This window comes from Lemur catta, chromosome 2, assembly GCF_020740605.2.
Source record: "Lemur catta isolate mLemCat1 chromosome 2, mLemCat1.pri, whole genome shotgun sequence".
Classification (NCBI taxonomy): Eukaryota; Metazoa; Chordata; class Mammalia; order Primates; family Lemuridae; genus Lemur; species Lemur catta.
Window position 1 is genome coordinate 124,769,012 of NC_059129.1, and position 21,498 is coordinate 124,790,509.

Below are 21,498 nucleotides of genomic sequence, written 5' to 3' on the forward strand. Positions count from 1 at the left end.
TAATGCAGAGTAGTAGAACAAGCAAAGCAATGTTATTTTCAAGCAAGCTGACACCATGCACTTTCTTCCAGAAGCTTGTTGTAAAATGATAAGAAGGGATTAATAATGATGTTAGCTAGTCATATGATGATGAATGCTGAAAGGCAAAAAAGGAAGAAAAGCACATTATCATCATAAGGCTGTTTTCCAATTTGTGTGTCCTTCCAAAGCAAGCACCTTGCTCTCCTCATCAAATGAGATGGAGCAGCACATGCGAGTTTGTTAATAATGCACTGGAAAAGTGATTGTGTTATTTAAAAAATGGAGCATTTTGGAAGTGTTTCATATATATCCTCTGGTCACCAAAACCACTCTACATCAGCATGTATGTGGTGATGGCAATGAATGTATTTTATTTATCTGGTCATCCCCCGAGACAAACATAACATCTTGTCTTGGGTGATGAAACAAGTAACTTAATCAAGTTGAATGGAGAACTTTTTCTTCAATCAAAGAGTCTGACAACTCTAGCGAAAAATGAAACGCCTTATAATGATAAAGCACTTTCGCCACAATGACACCCAGTAGCACTGCTGTTGTTAAAGCTGAACTGCTTCTCTCTGTTTCATAATTACTTTTTAAAGTTGGTCTTAATTCAGACATTTCAGGTGATGTTGCAATCAAACCTGGAATGCCAAATCCACAGGACCCTTTTTCCTTCTAGAGTGTAAGCTTATGTGAGTAATATACCATGAGAAACGATAAAATAATAAAGTGTGTAACAGTATCGGTTATTGATGGGTCTCCTTTAAATTACTTGCCAGTTTAATTAAAGAAAGTTTTACAGCACTGACCTTTTTGTATGGTTATTCTCCTCAAAAAAGTGATTTTAAAAATACACAAACACAAATTACAAACTTCCATCATTTCATACATAAGAAGAATATAAAAACATTCACTCTTTCTAGCAATATTGACACAGATTCAAAGTGGGTGTGTTGTGGGCAATGTAACTTCTATTTTGATAATACTAAATTGTGAATTTTAACCAAAACAGGACAAAAATGTGAACTATCAAAACACATTTAATGTACTGAGGAACCAACTTAAGTAAATGCTTGCAAACTTTACAAATGCTTGCTACTCTGTTGCTAATGAGGAAAAATATAAACGATTGAGACAAGACCCTGAAATATCAGAAGGTACCACTGCTGTGAAAAATGGGTCACTACGTGCAATAGCATAAATGCTTGTACGGGGCAAGTCATGACTTCAGTAGTTCACTGGTTCCCTGCAGCAGAGGAAAAAAACTTCCTTGTAGCAAGACATTAATGGAAAAAACAGCATGTGCCCATAATCCCAGCTACTTGGGAGGCTGAGGCGAGAGGATTGCTTGAGCCCAGGAGTTCCAGACCAGCCTGGACAATATAGCAAGACCCTGTCTCAAAAAAAAAAAAGAAGAAGAAGAAGAATAGACAAAACATTAATAGAAAGTTGCATTTATTCTGTTTTGCCTCTTAGACAAAAACAGAAGATAAAAACACCCAAGCTCCAAGAAAATTAAGAAACAAGCCATATGATGAGGATGAACATCTAAGTCATACCCCATATTAAAGGCACCAAACTCTTCATCTTGCACTGTGACCTAAAAAGACTGTCTCCTCTACTGGATTATACATTTTTTGAGGGTAGGGACTATGATGCATGTACTTTAGCTTCCCCTATGGCACTCAGCTAATGCCTGGCACAAAGTAGTTATTCAATAAGTATTGAATTTAATCCCTCCCTTTCACTGAAAAATGGTATTAGTCATGGTTATTATTTAGAAATAAATTTAGGTAACTCAAACATCAGTACAAAGCCAGTTTATAAAAATCGTTTGTTTATGTACTATATTTATCATCCAGGTGGAAGAGCTGTTATCCCACATGGCAGATTATGCAATACACTTATATGTACATTTTAACTTAAACATTGTTTTCCTCCTCACCTCTTATAACACACCAAGTGCCCACAGGATTATAACTAAAGAGATTAAATCAATTTTCACTGCGCTAATGTTCTACCTCTACGCCTGTTGGGCTGCGCTCCAGATTTGAAATATTATATTTATTAGCGTTTTTTTTCCTGCTAAGCCTTACTAAAAAATCAAACTAGAGGTTCAGTGTTCACCCTAATTAATGAGCACATGACAATTCCCTACAGGAAGATAGATACATTTTTATCTTAATTTATCTTCTTGTATCTTACATTTTATCTTCTTTATTACCAGATTAGAAAAACTAATCATTTAAGAAATATATGTGTGTACATAAACACACAGATCTAGCAAATGGATCAATAAATATGTAATTAGGTATTACATTTAATTTTGACATTTCAACAAAATGTTCCTCACTCAATTAAAAGTAAATTGCATTCTGACATTAATTCATATTGCTCTTTCTTTATTGTCATTCACCTCTCCTGTGTGGCATTTTAAAGGCCGCCTTCGCCTTTTCAGCTCTATTTAATTCTTATCTACTTAGTCATCAAACAGGAGAGAATTAAAGCTCAAAGATGTGACACTGTCTTCTGTTGTGACAATTTAATTCACTGCAAATAATTCTTTATTCCTGAAATTAAAATCTCCTAATATCAAGATAATGTATTTCACCCTAATTCCATTAAGGATTGTCATATTTCATAGCACAATCTTCTTATCTTGTAATATTATTTCATAGGCATTTAATCATATGTAATTACATTTCTCCTGAATTTAATCTATCAAATAATTCATTTTCTTATAGAAAATATGTACCTATGTATTTCATCAAGCAATAAACACTACCCTTTGTCCTGAAACATAGCTACTTTTAAAAATAATCTTTAAAAAAATGTGATATAGGAGTAAAAACTTACCTATCAGGTACAATGAACACTATTCTGGGAATGGGTACACTAAAAGTCCCCATTTAAGCTTTAAACAAGGTAACAAAGACATTTGTACTCCATTAATATTTTTAAATTAAAAAAAATTTTTAAATGTGATCTAGGTAAGTAAGAAATACATTCAGAAAGATCAACAATATTTTTTGGAAAAAAAAAAAGAATTAAAATGCCCTGCTATTCTTTTAAGGTTTTAGTAAAATAAGTGTGGAAAAATGTATGTTGAATTAAAAATCATTCACATACTTGTTTATTAAATTTCTTTTTTTTTTTATTTTAGTATTAGGCAATGCAATTCTTTTTTTTTTTTTTTTCTGCAGGGAACAGGGAGGAAATCCTTTCTGGTCTGTTTATTAAATTTCTATGGAATTCAAAACAAGTGCTAAATGTAATTTCTAAACATCCTATAAGGTTTTAAAACAATCTTTAGTAACTATCAAAATGTTATTAGCCCCTCACAAACTTACCAATGCTAAGGCAAAAAGCAGTAGCCTCAGAAGCACCGCCAGAATACTATGGGTTTTCATCCCAGTTTTTTATGAAAACTCATCCTTTTTCGCCACCTGATTTTTTTAGGTTCTGGCCCTATGGCCCCTGCTTTGTATGGACTGATTATCAATGATGACTATTAGTCATCTCTTTACATTGAGTACACAGTCGAATGATTGAAGCTATTAACTCTGAACCTGTCTTTTTTGCACTTCGTACCTTCCCCATGCTTGTCATGGGCTACGGGGGTGATAAAGCAGGAAAATTCTGATATCTTTTTAATAGCTTTTCTAATTTCATGAAAGATCATCTTTGAGCTTTATGTACTTTGTTAATTAATATCCCTAATTCCAGAGAGTATAACACATTCTAAACATGTTATATTCAGAAGAAATGAATTTTTGTTTGAAGATTATGAAATTCAAATTATGAAAATCAAAATATAATTTCATTACCCTATTAAGTTTCTAAAAAATACTTTTATAGTCCTTATTAATTCACTTGGCATTTTTGGGTAATTTTTCCCTTTTTCCACTTAAGAAAATAAGAAGAAAATCTATCATTCACAAACATCACTAAATGATTATTTCATTTCTATATATATTACTTAAAGTAACCTTTTAGGAGGAAAATATATAATTTTTTTCTTAACCAGAACCACATCTAGAAGATGTTTCTATATAATCAAAAGCTTATTAAAAAGCAATTTAATTTAAAAAACACTCTTTAGATGAATACTTGGACCATTGAGTTTTTTGACACCAACATTTGGTGACACAGTCTTCTAATCTAATGAGTAATAATAGATATTTTATATGTACACACATATGTAGTTTTAGTATTCCCTTCCTTAAACAAAGAGCGGGAAGCCAGACTTCAGCTATTCACCTTTGACGTACAAATGAAATTCTAAGGACATATAACGAACAAAAACCTTGCCATTCTCCCAAGTACATTCTGAACCTGTCTGCCTAGCAGAGCGTACCGGTTATGTTAATAGGAACCACATCAGCCTGGACTGTCTGGGCCTGCTGTCGCATCTTCTCTTCTGGTGTTGGCAGTGGAAGTGACTTGGTCCAGTTCGTCTGAATATTAAGGTCAGAGAAGTCACTTGAGGTCGGTGTTTTAGGTCTCCTGATGGAAATAAATCTTTCTTCTTCTGACGAGGAGAGAGAACACTGCAGAGAAAAAAAGAGGTAGCAGCCACAACATATAAATAGCTGGCAGAAACATTCAAATAAATATTTCTTATTTAAAAAAATTAGATTGATTTAATGGAAGCTGAAAAAAAATATTGGAGTCATTTAGGAACAGAAGCGATGGTTTGCTCCTCCTCTAGGACATGACCCATAATATATGTGATTCGCACTGGCCTGAGTCTGAAAACGTGAGGACAGCAAAAGGTTTTGCTGACCCACAAGATCTTTGAAGTTCTTCCTGCTTTTCTCTGTGTGCTGTGGTCACAAGGCTTATGGATTTAGTTTAACATTAGAAACCTAGAGAAACATCATGGCTGTGGCCATCAGTTTCCATTTTTATCAAAATTTAGTTCTGCTCAAAGTAATTTCTAGCTTCAATCTCATTAATATTTCCTTTAGGCTCTGATTCAAGGGACATTTCAAAAATGATAGAGCTATTGTTGTTCAGCTATCTGGGCTCTTCTGAAACCATTTACATGGGGAAAAAATCAGTGTGAAATTATTAAATTATAAGAAGCTGACGAAAGCTCTGCTCTCAGCCTTAGCAGAATTTCATGAAAACATTTCTACCAGTGTCTGTTTTGATACAGATTAACATCCTGATGGAAGAGCTCTTCTTCAATATCTTTCTTCCCATAACACCTTAACATACTGCCACACTAGAAAGAGAAAATTTTTTTTCCTTGGGGACACAGTGTTTTATTATGAAAATAGAATAAAAACTTCGAAAACAAAGTGATCCTTTCTAATTTAATGAAAAATTTGTTATTTTTTATTGTTTTCTGTGCGTGAGTTATATGCAACTTGAAAAATAGTTCTTAAGGCTCCCAAGGTGTATGAGTTACATGTGCTTCATGAGGCCCTGGGCTCAAAATTAGTGTGAGTTAAATGCAACCCACACGGCAGTTAATGTGTTAAAAAAGTGTAAGCAAGAAAGTTGTGTTGGCAAGCATTTTATGATGGACTTCACCACGGCTCTGTGGCAGTTGGTTCTGTGACAAGGAAGCTCCAAGAACTCAAAATAAACGCAATGTGCTTGGGAGCAACAACAGAAAAGTATGATTGACTTTTGTGGGGAAATGGTAGTTTATAATATACAATAAAGGTATAAGAACTGCTCTTCAAGTCTAAAGCTTTTAAACTACCACTTATGAAAATAAGGCTTTTAGAAAGAATTTTACTGAAGAATAAAAAGTCAGTGAATCTTCCCAAAAAGAAAACCTGTGCAACTAGCACCCAGATCAATACAATATCCCATCCCCTTCACCAAACACCCCAAACCAGGGTAACTGCTCTCTGAGCCTCTAACACCACAGCTGTGTTTTGCCTGTAATTGAACTTTCTATTCATATAAAGGGAATTACAATGTTTTCTTTTGTGGCGTGTTTCTTTAACATTACATCTGTAAGGATTTACCTATCTTTACAAATCATGGTTTGATGCCTTTCCAGATTTAATGCAAGTTCCTAAGAAGACACAGGTAACAAATATACAGAAATGCACTGTCTGGAAATCTCAAACACAAGAACACTGCCCTCATTGCTTATTGCCACTTGAATTCATCTTGCTGCAAAATATCTGTAATTATTCTACAACTACTAGAGCTCCCCAAATCTGAAAAAGATTACACAAGAGCCAATGAAAATAGTCTGGTGTTGGGCATAGAGCCCTAGACTAAGAATCCAAACCTGAGTTTGTTTCTAAACCTTGATGTTTTCTTGGCTGTAACAAGGGGCTATATTGCCTACCTTCTGCATCCACAGAGTTATTCTTAGGACCTAAGGAGCTGCTAAATGTGGAAGTGTCTATGACTGTTAAATATCATGGATATGAAGGTGGTGCTCATATGACTTTAAAACAGCAAAATCATAAATTAACAAGTACCCATTTTTTTCTTCTATTGCAAGGACAGTAACAATAATAAAGATATTATGGAAATAAAAATATAAAATAAATCATAACTAGATATCTCAATATATTTACTTTATGTTCCTTTTTCTTTTTTAGAGGCGGGGTCTCGCTCTTGCTCAGACTGATCTTGAGCTCCTGAGCTCAAGCAATCCTCCTGCCTCAGCCTCCCAGAGTGCTAGGATTACAGGCGTGAGCCACTGCACCTGGCCCATACTTTATGTTCTTAATATATAAAATATATAAAATGATCATTTGGCTTCTTTTCCACCTAAGCAAAATTGATATGTTTGCAATTAAATTGACAAATATACTCCATTTATAAACTGAGCCTATGTTACTGACATCTTATGATACTAAATTGTACTATATCCATTCATATTTGATCTAATCCTGGTTAAAATGGTTACAACTCACACAGATCCATGAAAGACAGTCAAAGGAAATTTTGAGTCAACAGCAGCAGCTAAGCCATACTAATGTAAACCATTTACTTCCAGCCTTTTTGCAGTTCACACTTGTTAAGTTTGATTTATAACACATATTTTCTACTCTTAAGGTACACATACACATACACACAAGTAAATTAAAATTAGTTTTATTTAAGAATTTCATGGCAGTTTGTGTAAAGTTCACATAGCTGAGTTTGAATCTTTTTAAAAAATATTTAATTGGTATGTTGATATATTTTTAAAATTTTTATTATTTTATTTTTTTAGAAATGAGGTCACAGGCTAGAGTGAAGTGGCCCCATCATAGCTCACTGCAACCTCGAATTCCTGGGCTCAAGCGATCCTTCAGCCTCAGCCTCCTGAGTAGCTAGGACTATAGGCGTGTGCCACCACACCGAGCTAATTTCTTACTTTTAAAATTTTTTGTAGAGATAGGGTCTCACATGCTGTCCAGGCTGGCCTCGAACTCCTGGCCTCAAGCGATCCTCCCACCTTGGCCTCCCAAAATGCTGAGATTACAGGTGTGATCCACGCCCAGCTTGAATCTCAATTTAGTAAGTTAGAAGATGACTCCAATTTCCTGATGTATACACATAGATATAACTTTTCAGGCAAACTTGAATTACAGTATAAATTTTTAAGACAGTAAGAAACAAATCCTAAGCAAAAAGGTTTCAATGAAAGACAAGTAAAGCTTTCAGGCTGATGGAGAACAGCTGTCTATCTTCTGTAGCGAGGGCTCCCCTTTCCATGTGACGTCCGCCAAGGGAGCAGAGTGCAGCTCTGACCTACCATGTGTGAGCATCTCAATGGTGCTCATCAGCCCCACTAACCTACTTTTCTTGTAGTTGACTGACAGTGTCAGAATCGATCACTCTCCCAATGAAACAGCATCCCCCAGAGGCTGGGTTGCCACAGGATGATCACCAGGGACCACTCCAGTATGACAACTGACAGAGAGTCCATTTCATAAAGTGCTCCCTTCCCTTGCAAGAAAATTTCCCAGACAAGCAGGGCACCGATGAAGTTGTATGCAAATGGCACCATTCTATAGTACCACAATCTATTAATACTAAAGAAAAATAAAACACCGGGAGGGATGACTCTCAGAATGGCATGACTGCAGTTCCTCCCAGTGTTTATAAACACAGCAGGAGCACAGGGAAAACCTCCTGCATCTTGATAGCAGAATACATCATAATTACTCCATCAAGATGGATAAGGTAACACTCTGCATTATTACATTAGCCTCTGAACTGATCTCCCTGCTTCTGCCTTATGGACCACACTCCCCGACTCCCCTTCCAACAGTCTATTCTCAACACAGCAGTCAAAGGCATCCTTTTAAAATATAAGTCAATGTTGCTCCTCTGATCAAACCCTTCCAAGTTTGTACTAGGATCTACAAGAACCTACAAGATCTACCAAGTGGCCCACTGTTCTCTGATGGCATTTCCTACTATTCTAGCCCTCATTGACTCTACTCCAGCCACAGCATGCTCCGTGTTGTACTTTGTACATTCCATGCAGGCTCCTGCCTCGGGGCCTTTGCACTTGCCATTCCCCCCACCTGAAATGCTCTTCTTTTAGACATCCACACAGGCAGCACCTTCTTTTTCTTTAGGTGTTCACTCAAGAGTCCCCTTTTTGTTTGGGTCTTACCTGTTCATGCTATTCAATTTCAGCTTCTCTCCAATATTTTATATACCCCTTCCCTGGTTTCTTTTTCCTGTTTAGTACACGTAACTAGTGTACATATATATTTTTTATGTATCTTGCTTGTCTCTCCCACAAGAATGTAAGTTCCTTGAGGCTTTAAATCAGAATTACATGCAAAACTATTTCAGAATTTTAGCTTAAAGAGGGTCATGGTTTAGTAACTGATTGCTATATGCCTTGCCCTGGCAATTGTTATCTCATTTAATCTTTACAGTGTTAGCCTTGTTAGATAAATAAGGAAACAGAGACTCAGAGAGTAAAGCAACTTTAGTTTTGGAAAGTTCACAAGTGGACAGCTGGGATTAGCAGCCAGATCTGCCCCCAAAGTCTTTGCTGTGAAACTGTAGAATAACAACTTGGTGATATTTATGATAAATTATTAGTCTAAAATAAAATCTCTGGTCTAAAAATAAAATCTCTTTTAATATCTGTAAATAAGAACAACATCTTTTGAAAATCTATAAAAGCCAGCAGTGTGGTGTAATAGATGGAGTAAAAACAGAGTGGCATCCTGGCCCTGTCATTTACTAGCTGTACATTTTGATCAACTTGATCTCCCGGTGTAGAGAAAAGAATGACCCATGGAGCACTGAAATGCTTCATGTTAACGGAATCCCTCATTATAGAGTGACTTACTTTAAAAAAAAAACAAATATATATATATATGGAGAGAGAGAGAGAGAGAGAGAGACAGAGAGAGTTTAAAATTGCCTTGCTTTCAGAATTTAAGTGCAATGTTTCGATCTGTCAATTGGTCAATAATGTTCATCAATACCCCATTATCCTGGTCCTGGCAGGGATGGAGAGACACAAATGAAACATAGGAAACTGTAATTCCTTGTGTCAAATTGCTTCATTTAGAAAGGGAGATCACCTGCAACACCCGCTGTTGCTTTGTGGCTTTTGGATGCTGTCAGATGTACATTTTAGAGACTACTAGGTCTTGCCTGGAAAACAGACAAACTCCCACCAGATGGGCAATAGGGCTTGAAATGTGATCTCTTTCTTATACGGGCTCATATGAAATATGGTCTCTTTCTCAGAACAGCCCAGTGATAGGAAAGTGGGCTTAACTACGAAACAACAGATCAGCCCAGTCTCGTTTGTTTTAATTTGCTTTGTTTTTCTTAAAAAAAAATAGAAAACTGAATTATAACCAGAGCTAAACTTAGCATTCATTTAGCAATTATTACATGAAAACAGATGGGAAACAGATAAAACTACATAGAGCACTATTTAAGAAGACACCAACATACATTTCACTCCTTTTGGGGGGACACCTAGTCTCTGGTGTTTTTCCTCCTAGAATTAAATAAATCTCCCTTGTGTTGACTCTTGGATTTCAAGATCCTTAACAGTTCAGGAAAGATTTTAGAATTCCAGAGGTAAAAAAAAATAAAAATCTTTAATAGTTTTACAAGGTGCCAAAGCTTTGCAGTCTCTTTTGGCTATACGCTTCTTCTGCCTTCAGTATACTTAGACACAAGAGAATCTGACTTATTTCTGTTCTCTATGTGTTCCTTTTTCTTTCCCCCCTGGAGCCAATGACAACAGGAAAAGTGTGGATAGTGGAAATGAATCCATACAGAAGTACAGTTCACGGCCCATCGGCAACTCTGTGCTGGTGAAGAGATGATTTCCTCATCCACATGTTTAAGTAACTTTAATTGTTCATTCTTTCCTGTTCAGTCCCTCTATAACAAACCTATTCCCTTTATCAAGAGCTCTAAACTTTGTCACATATGGAATTAAAATTAAACATTTTAGATTTTAACTATCCCATATTAAGTGATTCCTCAAATTAATGAAAATAGTTCATTAGAACATAAAAATTTAAACTGATGAAGTAATTTCTTATTTTTAATCTTTTTTAGAATAACTAGTTATATATACAAAATATATATAACATAATGAGTATATAACAAAATATATATAACATAATGAATATTCAGGAACTTACTGCCCACCCCATGACCTCATATATTACTAATAACCTGCATCTACTTCCATGCCCTCCCAATCCTATCTCCCCACTTCCCTCGAGGTAACCAGTAGCCTGAATTTTATGTTCATCGTCACTTTACTTCTTGTTATATATATGTGTGTACATACAAATATGTCTAAATTATATGTTTCGATTTGCTTTGACTTTTACAAAAATAGTATCATTATCTTTGTAGTGTTTCTGACTTACCATTACCTTCCTAAGACACATCCACATAGTTCTGTGAGCCTATAATTCATTCATTTTACTGGGGTGTACATCCACCCCAGTACCACATTTATTTATCGATTCTTTTATTGATGGACAAGTGGGTTGTCAAAGATGTTCTTTGTATTATCTCAACAATTCAAAACTCCCCGTAAGAGAGTGATCAAGAGGAAAGGGCTGTAGCAAAGGATCTATTCCCCATATACTTATTACTGGAGCAAAAACATGGGCTTTGGAGCCATAGATCTGGATTTAAATCTTGGTTTCACTTTGGGGGGTGATGGATATATTCACTGTCTTGATTGTGGTGATGATCTCATGTGTATACATATGTCACAACTTATTAAGTTGCATACTTTAAATATGTATAAGTTATTTTATGTAAATTACACCTTAATAAAGCTGTTTTAATAGAGAAAGAGAGAGAGAGAGAGAGAGAGAGAGAGAGAGATCTTTTTCAGTATTTAAAAGCTATGTGATCTTAAGCAAGTGACCTAATCTCTCCAAGATACAGTTTCCTCATCCATGATATGGGCATCATCAAAGCTACCTTGCATGGTTGCAATGAATATTGAATATATTTACACAGAGCACTGAACACAGTCTCTGGCGCCTCAGCCTTTCCATGTGCCAGGTTGCTTGGCTCCAGGTTGGGAACACAGAGATCAACAAGATAGGGATGCTGTCTTCTAATGTAGAAGAGAAGGCAGACATGAATAGAACCTGATTACAGTGTAGTGGGATGTGTACAGCAAGAGAAACGGGAACACATCACCGGAGACACCCTACTGGTTTGCATGCATAAGGCCTGGGAATGACAGACCCCAGTTTTCTCATCCTTGCCTTCAACGGTACAGAGTAACATGGTGCCATAACTGCAGAGCAGTGAGCACACAGAGCGTGCACTGACTCCATTGTGTTTCTTTTGTATCCTGAAATTACTCACACAGAGAGACTCAGTAACATATGAGTGGATGTGGAGTCATCATTTCTAGACTATAAGCTGCCTTAGGCCAGGGACTGTGTCCATATACTGAGACCAAGCAGCACTTAAATGTTGTTTGGAAAACTAAAATGAGTGAATAAATGTCAGACAAACCAAAGATGGAATAAGAGGCATAGTGAGAAGGAATTGGGGCATTGAGTAATCTTGCCCTTTTATTTATTTAACCAACATGGTGCAAAGAAAAGAACTCCAAGAAGCCCTGCATTCGTATCCTCCCTGATGCTTTCTAGCTATGTGATCTTGAGAAAGTAATTTCCTATTTCTGAGCTTCTGTTTCTGGATCATTAAAATGATAGCAATAGCTATTATAATACCGATTTCATGGGGGTTCTTGTGGAAAACAAGATATAATTTGTGAAAAAGTTCTATTTTCTAAAGTGTTCCATGATTATTATCAAGTTAGCAACAGCATGACCACTGGTCGCTCGACATACAGATAACCTGAAAAGCCATGACGATCAGAATTTTTTAGTAGCTGCTGAAACCTCTCAAATTCATTGCTTTCAGACAGGAAATTCTATGTGGGTGGAATAAAAGACAGGATGAATGGGAGAGTGGCCAAATTTTCATAAAATCAGACATTGTCTATTGAGTCATTTTCTTTGAAGTCTGGTTTGAAAAACCAAGGCAGTTTAATAACACTCATCATCATCATTCGAGCCTACACTACGTGTCAAGCACTGTGCTAGGGGTTTCACAAACACTAATTTACTTCAACCTCACAACAACTCTCCAAGGGAGGTAGGAGAACTGTGTAATTTATTATCAAAACCAGACACCTTTGAGAGTGAATGGGGGTGCGATTAATAATTACACAGAACAGCAGCTGTCAACCAGGGCTGAACTGAGCAAACCAGACGTGTGGCTGATATCCCTTTACAGTTGAGGAAAGCGAAGCCCATGGAGGAAAGCAACTTAGCCCAAGGCCACTCAGCTTCGGACAGGTGAAAAGCTGCCCCCAACCTGTGCTCTCCAGCATCATGTTAAATAAGCCTCCTGTGTTTACAGTTACCAGAGCAAGCCCATGGCCCTTTTCTTTTCTTCACAGTCCTCCTTCGATTTAAATATTTCCTATCAACAAGGCCTAAAACAAAACCCAAGGTGCCAGTGCAAAGAATAACAGGAAATAGAAAGGAAAATTTCAGAGGTGAATTTTATACAAGAGATTGAGTAACTCATGACCGACATCCTTTCTGCTAAGACAATGGGGCCTCTGTGAACATCTCCCAGATGCAGTGAGCATGCCATCAAATGTGACCCTCGTCGATGGCAGTTAAAGAAACTCCCTATCAACTCACAGGAAGTATTTTGGCACCTATAACTGACCTCTCTTCATCTGCAAGAGCTTCTTTGGTAGTACCTGGTATACACTGAAAACTGAAGGAAAAAGAAGTCAAGACTAGAACAAAAAGCAATAACTTACTCTTTGATGTCACAGTTGAATAGAAAGGTTATTTTCTGGAATTTCTAAATCCCTTGGCTAACAGCATTTTTCCATGTATCATGCTTACTAGTTAGATGATATATACAACATACATACAATTAGAAATACTTTAAATAATTTTTTTCTTGCTATATCACCACTTCGAACATCAAAGATGTGTGTGGATATCATTAGCAAAAGACCTTTCTTCATATCATAAACACATTGCAGAGTCCTACCTGGTAAGTGTTCTGCATTAAGATAATTAGAATAATTATCCTAGAACAATTAGCCACAATAAATAACCATAATAGATGTCCCCTTTTCTAATTTATGTGTCCTTAACCTTTACCTTATTAGCAATTCTCATTTTAGGAAAGTGTTTCTATCCTAAGCATATAGTGGATGTTTAATATTTGTTGAATGCAAATTAGATGCTTTTCACTGTAAACACTTCTTTTGATGTCAGATCATTCATAGCCTAAGCATTTATTAACTCATGTGTCCTCTCTTCTACATAGTCACTGCTCTCCAATCTACACCCCTCCTGCTCAATATCTACTTAGGAAATATAAAAGAAAAGAATTCTCCCAAGAGAATTTTCCCTCCAAACTGACTTCTACATACTCTAAATTTAAAATGATCCCAACTGTTAGGGTAACTTTAAGAATATGAATTGCAGTTAGGGGTCTTGGTTTTAACACAGAGGACCACAAGCTGCTGGCTTGCAGCCCCTTTTAACAGTCACTGGGATTTCCACCTGATTTCAAATGCCAACACCATGATATACTAAATCTCATGAAGATTTAGGTCTATTTCTTGACTTTATATTCTCTTTTTGATGTTCTGTTCTACCGGTCTGTACATTCAGGTGCCACACTGGAGGAATTCCTGACTCTTATATTTTCATACCGGGTAAAGGCAGTTCTTCCTTATTGCTCTTCTGTTTTAGAGTCTTCCTCGCTACGAATTTTGGGTCCAGATTTCCCAGTCTGCTCCCTCCTCCCTTCACCCCCGAAAGTAACTGCAAACCAAGACAAAAGAGAGATCTATAATACTTGCCTTTTTATTGGTATTGTGTTAATTTTATAAATTAACATAAGCAGAATTGATAGCTTTTTGATATTGAGTCCTCTAATCTCAGAACCTATGTCTTTTCATTTATTTAAATCTTGTCTTCTATATTATCTTAAAGTTTTTTTCATAAGGATTTTGTACTTTTCTTACTAAATTTATCCCTGTTGCTTTGCCTGCTATAACTATTTTAAATAGATTTTTTCTATCTTCTAACTTGACTTTGTAGATATACAAGTTATTGATTTCTATGTATTAATTTTATATCTTACTGTATCATTGAACTCTATTATTTACAGAACTTGTAACAATTTCATTTTCTTGGATTTACCAAGTATACAAACTATGTACAGTGATAAAATAACCTCAATCTTTCCCATTTTTGCATTTCTTGTTCTACAGCTTTCCTAATTATGCTGGCTTGTTCTTCCCATACAATGTCATCAATGTAATAATTATAGTGAATGACCCTGTTGTATACCTCATTCTAGTGAGCATAGGCCATTAAAAATTATGCTGGATTTAGGAACAAGGCAGATAAACTTTGTTAAGTTATGGGAGTACCCACCTGTTCTGATATTATTGAGTGTTTTTATCAAGAATGGTTCTGAAATTGTACCAAATACCTTGTCAACATCTATAGTTTTGATTATATGATTTTTCTCGCCAGATCAAATATGATTAATATATAATTAGATTACCTAATATCGAACATTCTTACATTACTATTGGAATAAACTCCAGTTGATTTTGGAGTATTTGTCTTTTAGTGAGCTGGCAGATTATGTTTCTTAATGTTTTATTTCTGATTTCTAATGCCAATATTCATGAGTGAGTCTGTCCAGTTAATTTTCTGCTTTGTGTAGTCTTTGTCAGGATTTGGCATCAATGCTAAGCTAATTCATTAGAAAGAACTGCACCTTTTCCTTTTCCCCCCTTTGTTCTGGAACGGTTTCAAGCACTGGATTTACCTACCCTTTAAAATCTTCGGTAGAAACACCCCCTCCCACCCCCCCACCATGAAACCATCTGGGCTTGGTGTTTTTTCCAATTTGGTGCGAATCTTTAATAAAATTTTCTTTTTTTCATGGTAATTACTCTGGTAAAATACTTCCTCTCTTCTAGGGTTAGGTTTGATACACTATATAAATTAGAAAATCAGTTTCAAAATTATTTATATATCTTCCATCTAGCAAAAGATGATACAGAGTTGCCCCTCTGTATCTATGGGTTTCACACCCACGAATTCAACCGACCGTGGATTGAAAATATTTGAAAAAAAAATAGAAGGATGGTTGTATCTGTTACTGAACAAGTACAGATTGTTTTCTTCTCATTATTCCCTAAGCAATACAGAATAACAAGTATTTATATAGCATTTACATTGCATTAGGTATTATAAGTAACCTAGAGGCAACAAAGTGTAAGGGTATATTTTAAAGTAAAGGATGTGCATAGGTTATATACAAATACTACATACCATTTTATACCAGGGACTTGAGCATCCATGGATTTTAATACCTGTGAGGAGTCCTAGAATCAATCTCCCATGGATACCAAGGGATGACGGCATACAATTTGCATTCCTAATCATAAAATGCTCTGCTTAAAAAATGTTATTAGTGATTTCCTATTGGCTATGCAATAAAGCAAACTTCCTTCCTTAGCATCACCCCTCTGCGATTCTATGTCAGCCTCCCTTCACCACCGCTCCTGTCATCACTCCTGCTGGACTCAATAGCCACAGGGCTGGTCCATCTAACACTGCTCGGCTCCTTCACAGCCTCCCTTCCAACCTGCCTCGGCCACCTACCCTCAGGGACGTACACCCTGACCTAATCATGGCAGGATGCTGAATGGAGGTTTGGGGAGTGGTTCACAAATTGGTGCTCCTTCAGGATTTGCTGAAGGTGTGAGAAAAAGAAAAGAAACAAGAATGTGCCCAATGTTTTTGACTTAAGTAACTGGTAGAACGGAGTTATGGGGACTGCGAAAGGAACAGGTATTTTTTTGGAAGAGGGATGTTAGAATCACATATTTGGATTTGGACACATTTGAGATACCTGTAAGACATTTAAGTGGAGATGGACAGTAACCAGATAAATGCATGAGTCTGGACTAGAGAGATAAATTTAGGAAATGTCAGTGCATGGGTTTTAAAACCATGGGACTCGACGAAATCACCCAAGGAGTGAGTCTGTTACAGAGGAGCAGAGGTGGAGCCCCTGGGTTGAACCAACTTTTAGATATTTGGAAGAAAAGGAGCATACAACAAATGACTGAGAGGCAATGGGTAGTGAGGGAAGGGGGAAACCAGGAGTGTAAAGTATCATGAAGGCCAGGTAATGGAAGTATTCTTAGAAGAAAAGAATCATAAACAATGTCAAATGCTGCTGAGAGGTTGAATAAGATGAGGCCTGAGAATTAACTATTAGATCTGGCAACGTGGAGGTGACTGGTAGACTTAACAAGAACAGTTTCAGTCGTGTGCTGGGGATAAAAGTTTGGAGGGGCTTCAAAAGAGATTGTGAGGAAAGGCAATGGAGACAGCAAGTCTAGACATTTCTTTGGAGAAGTCTTATTATAAAGGGAAACCGATAAATGTGGTACAAATTGGAGGGCCATTAAAGGTCAAAGGAGGTTTTCCTCAAGATGAAAGAAAACACAGCACGTTTGTATAATGATGGTTGTGATGCAATTGAGAGACAGAATTGATTAGGCCAAAGACAGAGGGATAAATTGTGAGTATGAAGCCCTTGAGTGGTTGGCCTTATTCATCCCAGTTGAAAAATACTGAGTGCCTACTGCGTGCCAGGCCCTGATCTGGGATGCGACAGAGCAGAAAAGGACTGTTCACCCACTGCAGTGGCAGGAAAGGGTGAGAACACAAAGGAAGAGATGCAAACAGTTTGAAAACATAAGACCTCTGATTGCTTTCTTTTTCCCAGTGTAGTAAATGTCAAGGATAGTGTCTGAGTCCATTTTGTGTCGCTATAAGGAATACCTAAGACTGGGTAATTTATAAAGAAAAGAGGTTTATTTAGCTCATGGTTCTGCAGGCTGAGAAGTTTAAGGGCATGGCCCGGTTTCTGGTGAGGATTTTCGTGCCGTGACACAACACAGTGGAAAAAATCAAAAGGGAAGCAGATACTTGCAAAGAGAAGAAAACCTGAGGGGCTCTGGCTTTCTATCAGCCTACTCTCATCACAGGAACTGATCGATACTTGTAAGAACCAATCTCATCTCTGGAGAGTGAGAACTCACTCCCTGTGGCACATCCAGGCTATTCATGAGAGATCTGCCCCATAATGCAAACACCTCCCGCTGGGAACTACCTCCCCACACCGCCACACTGGGGATCAAATTTCCGCATGAGTTTGGGTGGGGACAAACAAACCACATCCAAACCATAGCAGACAGGATCTGTAAGTAAAGCAGAGAAAGTTGCATTTGGAGATTTGAGAAGGCGTGAAATATAACTCAGGAGAGGAAAGAATGAACTGATGATGAGTTAATACAGCAGGATTCCTGGGCAGCACATTAGACTTGAGGTCATACACTTACAGCGAGACTAGCAAACATAACCTGGTGTTTTTCTCTAGCCTCATTTAGCTAATCAGGCTTTAGCGCAAAGCAGGGGGAGAGCTGGATTAAACTGGAGTTGGGACTTTGCCAGGAAAGTGGCAGAAGGCGTGGAGCTAGCAGAGTTGAATGTGCGTGCAAAGAAGTGAATGCAATGGTGGCCCGTGTAATATCAGCTGGGGAAGGATGAGCATGGACAGGAAGAGGGTAGAGTTAAATAATTTCTGTAATGGGATGCTAGAGGGACCATGCCGGGAAAATAGCAGATGGAGTCATCCTCAACTCTTTTCTTTGTCACACAATTTCAGCAAATTCCATAGGACCCACTTTCAAAATAAACCTAGAATCTCCCACTGCCACCCTGGTCCAGTCACCATGGCCTGTCTCTTGCCCGGATGACTGCCATAGCCTTCTCTGTGTGTCTATCTTCCACTCTGGGGGTCTAATCTTCATACGGTGGCCAGACAAATCACATGAAATAGTAAATCAGATCATGTTACTTCCCTGCTCTACTCTGCCAGCAACTCCCCATTTCACCCAGGAGCAACAAATCCAAAATCCTTACCATGGCTGATTAGGTCCTATGTGACCTGGCCCTTGGTTATCTCCCCCAAAGGCAGTGTTACCTCTCTCCCCTTTGCTCAGTGCCCACCCGCTCTGCTTTCTGGCTATTCCTCGCACAGGATAACCACATTGCAGTCTTCAGGCCTTGCACATGTGGCGTTCTTACACTTCACCTTGAAGTCTGCTCTAATGATGACCCTCAGAGAGTCCTTCTTGGACACTCAATCTAAAATGGCAGTCCTGTCACTCTAGAACTCTCCCCACTGTTGTTTGATTCATCCTCGTACACTTAGCACTACCTGGTGTAATACTATGCTTGTTTGTTCAACCATCCCTTTGATGGCAGGGACTTTGTCTTGTTCACTTGACAGCTTCTCAGGACCTAGAACAATGCTTGGCATATTGGAGGTGCTGAATAAATATTTACTGAGCAAACGAATGAATGAAGGGCTTGTGCAAAAGATTGCAGACAGCAATTTTATTCCACTCCCACTTTCTACATAAGGAAATTAATGCCCTGAAGGGCCTATGATACATCCAAAGAAACACAACAAGCTTGAAATAGGTCCCCTAACTCCTACATGCCACCCCTCTTAACTACTCCCTTCCTTAGTATTCACACAGCTACTCTTTTGCTCTAGGTCTTTAGTTACCTTTTGCCTATTGTAAGTCCTATACCTAGTCTCCTTATGTACTTGAGTCTCCTAAGCCGGGCCCCATTTCCTGACTGCCCAAGTCAGAAGAGGTTTTTTTCCCTATATTACTATATACTAAACACTTACTGCGGCAGGTCATACATAAAACTTTTTATTCTACTTAGTTCTCCCTACCGCTGAGAGCTGTAAATTCCTTAAGGCAAGTATAGATATCTTATTAATCTTGCATTTTGTAGTATCTGATATATAACATATATCCCTAAAAACATTTATTGCAGTGGTTGCATCGTCTTTCTGGAATATTCTTCCAGAAATGCATCGTTTTTGCATGGCTCACTCTTTCAATTCCATTCACCTCCTTGCGTAGTAAAGCCTATCCTTTTAATTTAAAATTGTAACCGCCCTTCCCTCTGATTTATTTTGCTTCACAGCACATGCCACTTTCTAACATAGCAAGATTATGCAGTCATGTGCTGCATAATGATGTTTCAGTCAACAACAGACCACATATACGATGGTGGTCCCAATGGAGCTGAAAAATTTCTATTGCCTAGTGATGTTGTAGCTGTCATAACACCAAGGACAACACATTACTCCCATGTTTGTGGTGATGCTAGTGTAAACACACCTACTGCTGCCAGTCATATAACACTCTAGCACATACAATTACATATAGCATATAATACTTGATAAAGATAACAAATGACTATGTTACTCTTCATGTATTTACTATACTATACTTTATCATTATTTTAGAGTTCATTCCTCCTACTTGTAAAGCAGCGTCAGGCATACCCTTCAGGAGGTATTCCAGAAAAAGGCACTGTTCTCATCAGAGATGACAACTTTGTGCATGTTACTGTCCCTGAAGACTTTCCAGTAGGACAAGATGTGGGGGTGGAAGACAGTGATACTGGTGATTCTGATCCTTTGTACGCTTAGGTTAATGTGTGCATTTGTGCCTTAGTTTTTTTTTTGGTTTTTTTTTTTGACATTTAGCAACACATTTATTAAGCACCTACTATGTGGCTGGCTTTCTGCATTTGGTGGTGACCAAAACAAGTAAGGCTCCCACTTGTGCCTATCTAATAATCTACAATTACAACCTAAGGGTATATGCTCTTTAATTTATACAGCTGAATAATGTATTAGTTTCCTGGAGCTGCCATAATAAATTACCACTTAGTGAGCAGCTTATAACAGCAGACTTTATTTTCTCACAGTTTTGGAGGAAGGAGTTCAAAATTGAGGTGCCAGTAGAGCTGTATTCCCACTGAATGCTCTAAGGGCAATCCCTCCTTGCCCCTTTCAGCCTCTGGAGGTTCCAGGCTTTCCTTAGTTTGTGGCTGCCTAACTCCAACCTCTGACTCTATCTTGGTCTTTTCTTCTCCTCTGTGTCTCTCTTATAAGGACACTTGACACTGGATTTATGACCCACCTTATTTATATCCTTCTTCTATAAGCTCTTCTCTATTTTTGGAAATTTAAATTTTTTTTTTACTTTTCAATCTTTTTTGTCATGTCTTAGTTTTTAAACAAAAAAGATTAAAAAGTAAAAAATAAATTTAAATTTTAAAAACTAGGGAAGAGCTTATAGAAAAAGGATATAAAGAAAGCACATATTTTTATACAGCTCTACGATGGGCGTTTTTGTAAGAGTCATTATAAATAACAGTAACTAAGTGTTATTGTAAGAGTCAAAAAGTTAAACAATTTAAAAAGTTTATAAAATAAAAAAGTTACAGTAAGCTAAGGTTAATTTATTAATGAAGAAAGAAAACCTATTCATACATTTAGCACACCCTAAGTGTACAGTGTTTATGAAGTCTACAGTAGCACACGGTAATGTCGCACGCTTCACGTTCACTCACCACTCACTTGCTGACTCGCCCAGAGCAACTGGCAGCCCTGAAAGCTTCATTCATGGTAAGTGCCCTATTCAGGTGTGCCATTTTTTTTTATCTTTTATACCATATTTTTATCATACCTTTTCTATATTTAGATACATAAATACTTGCCATTGTGTTTCAGTTGCTGACAGTATGGTAACCTGCTACAGAGGTTTGTAGCCCAGGAGCACTGGGTTGCACCATCTAGCCCAGGCATGGAGCAGGCTGCGCTATCTAGATCTGTGCAAGCGCGCTCCATGATATTCGCACAATGATGAAATCGCCTAACGGTGCACTTCTCAGAGCGCACCCCTGGCGTTAAGCAGTGCATGACTGCCTTTGTTCTTGGTGTCTCCCCATGAAATCAAAGCTCCGTTGAGGGCAGGGATGTCTTTTGTTTGGGTCACTGTTACATCTC

At 37.5% G+C, this 21,498-nt stretch overlaps 1 protein-coding gene across 3 annotated transcripts in view; it reads right to left on the reverse strand.

The window, feature by feature from the left end:
* Positions 1–21,498, reverse strand: part of NHSL1 (NHS like 1) — a 103,028-nt gene that overhangs the window by 18,606 nt on the left and 62,924 nt on the right. For all 3 annotated transcript variants that reach the window (XM_045544454.1, XM_045544453.1, XM_045544455.1), the window contains exon 4: positions 4,382–4,574. In XM_045544454.1, the coding sequence (XP_045400410.1) occupies positions 4,382–4,574 (193 nt within the window). The remainder of the gene's footprint in view (positions 1–4,381; positions 4,575–21,498) is intronic.